Consider the following 9,184-nt stretch of genomic DNA (forward strand, 5'->3'; position numbering starts at 1 on the left):
TGGGCCAAAACCAAGAGTCAACTGCTTAACCAACTGAGCTACCCAGCTTCCCCCAGACCCTTTTTCATAATAATTTATTTCAATTTAACTCAGAGCCCTTATCTGCAATTCCCCTGACTGTGCATGTCTATTGTTGCCCTGTAAGTTATCCTTGGAACTGAATGTTCTGCTTTATCTAAAGGGCAGGGACTGAATGGGCAGGTCCAGCTTGCAACTCCTTCGCACTAAGTATGGCACACATCTTACCAGGAAATGTCCCCATTGTTTTATATATATATAAGAAATAGGCAGAGCTGAGAGGACGCGCAGGGGAGGTGACCTCGTGGCAGGTAATAAATCATCATTAATCAAGAAGATGTCTTCAGCACCGGAATCTCCTGGCTTTAAAAAGGAACCACCCAAAGAGAAAGACTTTCGAAACCCAGGGCTCAGAGGGGTCCGCACAACAACTTTATTTCGAGCTGTGAATCCAGAGCTCTTCATTAAACCTAACAAACCTGTAATGGCTTTCGGATTGATAACCCTTTCACTTTGCGTGGCGTATATTGGTTATCTACATGCAACACAAGAGAATACAAAGGACCTATACGAAGCTGTTGATAGTGAGGGACAGTTACATGAGGAGGAGAACATCTAAATGGGATTAATAGTGCTGGATACCGCAGATGGAGCTTCGTAAAGGGCTCTGAAATCTTTGAAGGAAAGACTTTGTGAGTGCCTAGTATCAGCTTCTTGTTCTGGAACATGTTGATGAGGAGAGAAGGTAGCAGTTGCAGCCAGGCCTTGAGGCTGCAGTCCTTACCTCATTCTTTCTCCACAGCGGGAGCTTCTTAATATTGTTCTTTTATTAAGTCCTCGTATCAAAGTGCCAGGAAAATGGAAATCATTTTGTTAATTATTAAGTTCTATATAATAAAAGTACCCAGCGCTAAAAAAAAAAAAAAAAGAAATAGATAAACTTGTTATAGATATATTGTTTATATATAAAATATACTAAAATGTATTTATTTTATATAATATTTGTATATTTATATATAATATAAGAAATAAGTATAATATTTGTGTTTATATACTATATATTATATAATATATATTGTTTATATATAAAATATATAATACTGTTTTGTGCATGGGTAGATATGTAGAGATATATATATATTTATAGTTCTATATACCAGGAAATGTCCTCATTGTTTTATACATATATATAAAACATTGTTTTATACACATATAGTTATATATTTATATATATAAAACCTTGATAAATATATATATACATATATATATTTAGACAGAGAGAGAGATTTATTATAATGAATTGGCTCAGATGATTATGGGGTCTAGGAAGACCAAGATCTGTGCCAGCAAGGTGGAGAGCCAGGAGAGCTCTGGTGTAGTTCCAGTCCAAACCGAAAGGCCTGAGAACCAGGAGAGGCGATGGTGTAAGTTGCAGTCCAACAGCCGCTGAGATCAGGTCTCAGGAAGTTCTGATCTTCCAGTTTGAGTGTAAAGGCAGGACAAGAGCAATGTCCCATCTCAAGCCGTCAGGCAAGAGGGGGTTCCCTCAAGCAGTCAGTCTTTTTGATCCATGTAGCCTTCAACTGATTGGATACAGGGCACCCACATTAGAGAGGGCAGTCTTTTTACTCGGTCTACCTATGCAAATGTTAGGCTTGTCTGTAAACATCTTCACAGACACACTCAGAATAATGTTTGACCTAATATCTGGCCATCCTTTGGCTCAGTCATGTTAACACATAAATTTACACATAACACCAAGCCTCTTGACACAGTCCATCGATAAACATTTATTTATTTTTATTTTTTATTGTTATGTTAATCACCATACATTACATCACTAGTTCTAGATGTAGTGTTCCATGATTCATTGATTGTGCACAACACCCAGTGCTCCATGCAGAACGTGCCCTCTTTAATACCCATCACCAGGCTAACCCATCCTCCCACTCCCCTCCCCTCCAGAACCCTCAGTTTGTTTTTCAGAGTCCATCATCTCTCATGGTTCATCTCCCCCTCCGATTTCCCCCCCTTCATTCTTCCCTTCCTGCTATCTTCTTCTTCTTTTTTTTTTTCTTAACATATATTGCATTATTTGTTTCAGAGGTACAGATCTGAGATTCAACAGTCTTGCACAATTCACAGCGCTTACCAGGGTACATACCCTCCCCAGTGTCTATCACCCAGTCACCCCATCCCTCCCACCCCACCCCCCACTCCAGCAACCCTCAGTTTGTTTCCTGAGATTAAGAATTCCTCATATCAGTGAGGTCATATGATACATGTCTTTCTCTGTTTGACTTATTTCACTCAGCATAATACCCTCCAGTTCCATCCATGTCATTGCAAATGGCAAGATCTCATTCCTTTTGATGACTGCATAATATTCCATTGTGTGTGTGTGTATATATGTATATGTGTATGTATATGTGTATATATATATATATATATCACATCTTCTTTATCCATTCATCTGTCGATGGACATCTTGGCTCTTTCCACAGTTTGGCTATTGTGGACATTGCTGCTATAAACATCGGGGTGCACGTACCCTTTCGGATCCCTACATTTGTATCTTTGGGGTAAATACCTAGTCGTGCAATTGCTGGATCGTATGGTAGCTCTATTTTCGATTAACATTTATTTTTAAATTTCCTTTGTATCTCAGTTAAATACTGTGTTTCCATGTTTCCTGACTATAAAATGCATCTGTGAATGATTTCACTTTCAGTCGCATGTTAACTAATTAGCTTTAAGGTTATACGTGTGATAGGGAAAACAGATGTGCAAGCAGTTTACATTCTTTACTGTAAAGGGGAAATTTGCATCAAATTGCATGCAAATTTAACAATACCTAACATTTATGAAATACTTACCATATTTGGCAAGTCCTTTTGTAAGCTCTGTAGGTGCTTTACCTCATTTGGTCAGCACAATACCATGACATATGTGTCATTAATAGCCCTGTTTTTATGTGAAGAACTTGAACACAGAAATTAAGTAATCTTTCCATCATGACAGCTTGTGACAGGCCCAGGGTTGGAATCTATGGCTTCAGAACTGATGTTCCTGACTAATTCATGTGCCTATATAAATTGTCATCCAACCTAGTACATAAAATTTATGATGTGAGCCAGAATGAGAGTACTTTTATAAATTATACCTGCTCAATAGGCATAAAACAGCAAATTTGTAGATATGCCTAGACATTGCTCACTCTGTTAGTGAAAATTCTTTTTGTTGCAAGTATCGGAATTCTCACCTAGACTGGCTAAACCAAAAAACAAATCCATGATCTCAGGGCATTTGTAAGATCATCATCACTTTTCCTCCCTCTGCTAGATTATTCCTTTCAGCCTACAAACTGGTGTTATTTGTTTTCATCTTAAAAACAAACAAAACAAAACAAAACAGATGGCCTCCCTGCAACGCCCTTCATCCTCCTCCTGATAGCAAACCTCCCAGAGAGAAACTGTCTCCAATTCTTCTCCCATTCTGTGTTAATCACATGCCAATCCAATTTATACACCATCTACTAAATTGAAATTGTTCTGGTCAAGCTAACAATGTCATCAGTATTTCTAAATCAAATGGCTATCTCACAGTGTTTTCCTCAGTTGTCTTATCAATAATTTTGGGCAGACTTGATCACTCGCTCCTCCTGGAAGTACTTTCTTTCCTGGTGTGTTTTTCAGGGTTCTCTAGAGAAACAAACCAAATTGACACAAGTACACCTGGGTTCCAGGACAATACTTTTCCGGTTGTTCTCTGACCTCCTCAATCTCTTTGCCTGGCTCTCCTTTCCTTTTGACCTTTTGACATTGACCTGCCTCAGATCCTTGGTCCCTTTCTCTTTTCTGCCTACGCTCTTTCCCTTGGTGATCTCATTTAGTATTTTGGCTTTATATGCCATCTCTACCCTCTTCTCTCTTCAACGTGTAGCTCCAGCTTTAATGCCAGAGTCTATTTCCAACTGTCCACTGGCATATCTAATAGACATTTTGATTTAAACAATGAAAAAAACAGAAATTCTTATTTCACCCCCTCACTTCATCTCCTTTAGTTCTTCTTCACCTCAGTTAACATTAACCTTAGCCTAGATGCTCACTTAAAGATATTGGGGTCAGTTTTGGCATTAAATCTACCCAGAAATCCTGTTGATTCCATGTTCTAAATATACTGAGAATGTGAACAAGTTTGTCACTTCCTCTGCTTCCACTTGACTGGAAGCCTTGGATTATTGCAATAACATCCTTATTGGTTTAACGTGCAAAACTTTGTCTCTGACGTATAGTCTCATCACAGCACCAGAGGTATCGTCAGATCATGCCGCTCTTCCGTAATTGTTCTCCATCTTACTGAGAGAAAAAACTCAAAGTATTTACACGGACTAGAAGTTTGTACGTGACTTGATCCCGCGTTACTTCCCCCAAACCAACTGCACTTCCACCAGACCCCCCATATCTACCTGAGCTATGCTAGTCACACCTTCACCTGAAGACTTTAGCTTTGGCTGTTCTCTGTGCTTCAAATGTTCTTCCTCCACATATTTAATAGCTCATTCCATCAGCTCCTTCAAGTCTTTTCTCAAATATCACCTTCTGAGGTTAGCTTATATGGACCACTTTTTATAAATTCCAACTCTGCAGCACTCCAGGTATTTCTTAAGTTGCTGTAATGGTTTTCATAGCATTATGAGCTTCTTACATGCAGTATAACTGAATTGGTTATTTTATCTATTGTTTGTACACTTATCCAAAAATATGAGTTCTATGAGGGCAGACACAGTCGTCTTTATTTACTACAGCATTTTCAGGGCCAATAGTAGTGCCTGGAAGTTAGCTATTACTCATTAACTATTTGGTCCATTTACAAAATAGACTGAAAATCAAAATAGGGTGGGTTCTAGACATGGGGAACCTCTCGCTCATCATGTTCAGGTTCTTTTCCTCTATTTTCTCTGCCATCCCCAGTGTCCCACCAGACCGGTCCCAAGATGTCTGTAGCAATTCCAAACCTCACATCTAGGCATGGTAATATTTAGACAGGAAGGAAAAATATCTTCCAGTGTCCTTTTTTTGAAGAGACAGGAAGCTATGACATAATACTTCCCAGAAGTTATCCACCCCCATCAACCCCAGTATATGGGACTGAATTTGGTCACATGGCCAGTTCAAAACCAGTGTTTGTTAAAATATTAGATTTGTTGTGACGAGTTTAGATGGATACGAGATAAAATGGATGTTGAGGAGTCAACCACAATGTCCCCTATAACACATCAGTGCATTGGTATGGTTGGATGTGTGTGTGTGTGTGTGTGTGTGTGTACCTGATAGGGAAATGAATTCTGGTGCTCAGTTATTGTAGAGTGAAAAGAAACAAATTATGGTAATTCAGAAGGCAGAAGATGGGGAAGAGTTGACATCTTACATAGAAACTCTGTTAATGGCATGAAACTAACATCATCCAATATGCCAATATGTCCATCTCTCACTAATCCTTTGACATGGAGACCAGAAATACTCCCAGTCTCTTGGTAGAAATCCTTGCTCAGCAGAGAGCCTGCTTCTCTCTCTCCCTCTGCTGCTCCCCCTGCTTGTGTGCTCATGTTCTCTCTCTGTCAAATAAATAAAAAGAAGTCTGTTTTTTGTGTGTGCCTTTTTTTATGCATACAGTGCTGAGATGGGCATTAAAAGTATTTCCTGTCAAGGATGACCAGCCACTCCTCCTAATACATTCTTCATGTAGCCATATTAATACCTTTATTCAATTCTTGGTGTTTCTCTGAGCTGGGATCTTCCTAGTCTATTTTTGTTGGTTTCAGTTTTGAAATACCATATGCATACACACGAAAAAGTGCACAAAATATATATTCAGATATCAGTGATGAGCAATATAAAGTAAAAACCTATGTAATCACCATTCAAACAATAAAATCTAATATTATTAAAACCCCAGAGCCCATGATGCTCCCTTCCCTGACTACAAATCTGTATTTCCCAATAGAGATATCTACCATCCTGACAATTGTTTAGTATCTCTTTCTTGGTGCTCACTGTGGCTTTAATACCCATGTAAACAATGCCAAAATATCTAGTTTAGTTCTTTTAAACTTTATGGCACTGAGTTTTTAGTGCACACTCAGAAGACCACCCTATTTAACTTGTTTTTAGAGGCCCCTTAAGTGTTTAAAGGCAACCCCTCTTCCCAGGTTAGAAAGGACAAATCCTCTTCCCAAATAGGTACTTGGGGACCTACTGTGTGCTTGGGAGTGAATTAGATGCCAGAGTATACATGAGGGCTAAATGGCATTCTTTGCCCTCAGTAATATGATAGTCTAGTTGGAAGATGGTAGTTAATGATAGCGTACACTGGTAGGACTGAAGACAGCTCAGTTTAGGAGCCAGGCCGTGCATACTGCAGTGAGATTTTCCATGGGCCACTTCTTACTGGCTCTGTGTTTGGGGCAAGTCTCTGAGTCTGTGTATTTAATTCTTAAAGAGAGAAAGATTTAAAACCTGCTCCTCAGGGTTGTCATGTATGGTACTATGTAGGCTGTCAATAAATGGTAGATTCTGTGGCTGTAATACATTGTGCTAGTCAGAAGGAAGGGTAAAAACTAATTCAGTTCTCCCTGAACAATTTGAAAGCATGTATACAAGTCTAGTGACTTTAGTACATACTAGATGTTAATATGATTATTTGTTTGGCTGCCAGGTACACATCTGGGCCGCTAAATGGAATGGTTAGAGGCTAGACATTAAGATCATAAATGTTGGGATTAATAATTATAATCATGATGAAAGCTACCTTTTACTGAGCTCTATATGCCTCCATAAGCACATCGAGTAAGACTCCTGATGGGCACCTCAGTGACATGATTATATCTGAGTACTTGGAACCAGAGATGTCTAGGATAACGATGCACTTTAAAGACTTTTCAAAAATCAAAAACATTAAAGAGGTTTATCTTTTAATGAGTATTCCCTGGGTGCACGATATTGCTCAAAGCATATTGTATGTATAATTTTGTGCAATTGTTGCAATGGCCCTAAGAGGTAGGTAGGCTTAATGATTATCCCTATATACAGGTCAGAAACCTTGAATTCAGAGATGAACTGTTCTGTAATTACACAGTTAAGAAGTGTAGCAGCCAGGAACTTATCCCAACTGGTATCCAGAACCCACATTACTTTTTGTGAGGGAGATACTTTTATTTTGAAATAGTTTCTTTAAAATTTTTTTTCTTTTCAAGTATAATGAATATGCAGTATTATATTAGTTTCCAGTGTACAATATAAGGATTCAGTAATTCTCTCTATTTCTCAGAACTAATCAAGATAAATGTACTCTTAATCCCCTTATCTATTTCCCCATCTCCCACCCACTTCCCCTCTGGCAACCACAATTTGTTTTCTGTATTTAAGAGTCTGTTTTTTGGGGCGCCTTGGTGGCTCAATTGGTTAAGCGTCTGCCTCGGCTCAGGTTGTGATCCCGTGGTCCTGGGATCGAGCCCCACATCAGGCTCCTTGCTCAGCAGAGAGCCTGCTTCTCTCTCTCCCTCTGCTGATCCCCCTGCTTGTGTGCTCATGCTCTCTCTCTCTCTCTCTCTGTGTCAAATAAATAAAAAAAAAATGAGTCTGTTTTTTGTGTGTGCCTTTTTTTCCTTTGTTTCTTAAATTCCACATGTGAGTGAAATTGTATGGCACTTGTCTTTCTCTGCCATATTTCACTTAGCATTATACCATCTGGTCCATCCATGTTGTTGCAAATGGCAAGATACTATTCTTTTTTATGGCTGAGTAATATTCCATAGTAGGTATATATCATATTTTGTTTTCCATTCTTCTGTCGATGGGCACTTAGGTTGATTCCATATCTTGGCTATTGTAAATAATGCTGTCATAAACATAGGGGTGCATTTATCTTTTTGAATTAGTGTATTCATTTTCTTTGGGTAAATTTCCAGTGGTGGAAATACTGGATCATATGATAATTCTATATTCGATTTTTTGAGGAACTTACATATTGTTTTCCACACTGACTGCATCAATTTTCATTCCTACCAATCTTTCAGAAGGGTTCCTTTTTTCTCCACATCCTCACTAACACTCGCTATTCCTTGTCTTCTGATTTTAGCCATTCTGACAAGTATAAAGTGATATTTCACTGTGGTTTTTATTTGAATTTCCCTAATGATTAGTGATGTTGAGCATCTTTTCTTGTGTTTGTTGGCCATGTGTATGTCTTCCTTGGAAAATGTTTATTGAGGTCCTTTGCCCATTTTTTAATTGGATTATTTGTCTTTGATTGGTGTTGAGTTATATAAGTTCTTTATATATTTTTGGGGTATTAACCCCTTACTGGATATATTATTTGCCAGTATCTTCTCCCATCCAGTAAGTTACCTTTTTGTTTTGTTGATGATTTCCTTCAGTGTTCTGAATATTTTTATTTTGGCGTAGTCCCAGTAGTTTAATTTTGCTTTTGTTTCTCTTTTCTGAAGAGACATATCTAGAAACATATTTTTATGGCTGTTGTCAAAGAAATTACTGGCTGTATTTTCCTTTAGGAATTTTATGGTTGCAGGCCTCACTTCTACATCTTTAGTCCATTTTAAATTTAGTTTGGTGGACAGTGTAAGAAAGTATTTGGGTATTACGCTAAGTGAAATAAGTCAGTCAGAGAAAGATAAATACCATATGATTTCACTCATATGTGGAATTTAAGAAACAAATCAAATGATTATAGGGGAAGGGAAGGAAAAATAAAATAAGATACAAACAGAGAGAGAGGCAAACCGTAAGAGACTCTTAACTCTAGGAAACAAAGTGAGGGTTGCTGGAGGAGAGGTGGTGGTAGGATGGGGTAATTGGGTGATGGGCATTAAGGAGGGCACCTGACAGAATGAGCACTGGGTGTTATATGCAACTGATGAATCACTAAATTCTACCCCTGAAACTAATAGTACACTATATGGTAACTAAATTGAATTTAAATAAAAAATTAGAAGAAAAGAAAGTGTTCCTTTCAGTTTTGTTTTTTGCATGTTGCTGTACAGTTTTCCCAACACCATTTGTTGAAGAGACTTTTTCCCGTTGCACCTTCTTGCCTCTTTTGTCATAGATTAATTAACCTTAAAAGTGTAGATTTATTTCTGGGTTCT

General features: G+C 38.2%; 1 protein-coding gene across 1 annotated transcript; it reads left to right on the forward strand.

The window, feature by feature from the left end:
- The first annotated feature begins 291 nt into the window (after positions 1-291).
- On the forward strand, positions 292-923 carry LOC135361432 (small integral membrane protein 8-like). Its single transcript, XM_045870783.3, has one exon. The coding sequence runs from the start codon at positions 356-358 to the stop codon at positions 635-637; it is 282 nt and encodes a 93-aa protein (XP_045726739.1). The 5' UTR covers positions 292-355; the 3' UTR covers positions 638-923.
- The last annotated feature ends 8,261 nt before the right edge of the window (positions 924-9,184 follow it).

The sequence above is a fragment of the Mirounga angustirostris genome, unplaced genomic scaffold (assembly GCF_029215605.1).
Source record: "Mirounga angustirostris isolate CCGP_5_RB_7025 unplaced genomic scaffold, mMirAng1.0.hap1 SCAF_11, whole genome shotgun sequence".
Classification (NCBI taxonomy): domain Eukaryota; kingdom Metazoa; phylum Chordata; class Mammalia; order Carnivora; family Phocidae; genus Mirounga; species Mirounga angustirostris.

Bases quoted from the DNA above. Each gene is read 5' to 3' on its own strand.
- LOC135361432 (XM_045870783.3), top strand. From the start codon at position 356: ATGTCTTCAGCACCGGAATCTCCTGGCTTTAAAAAGGAACCACCCAAA.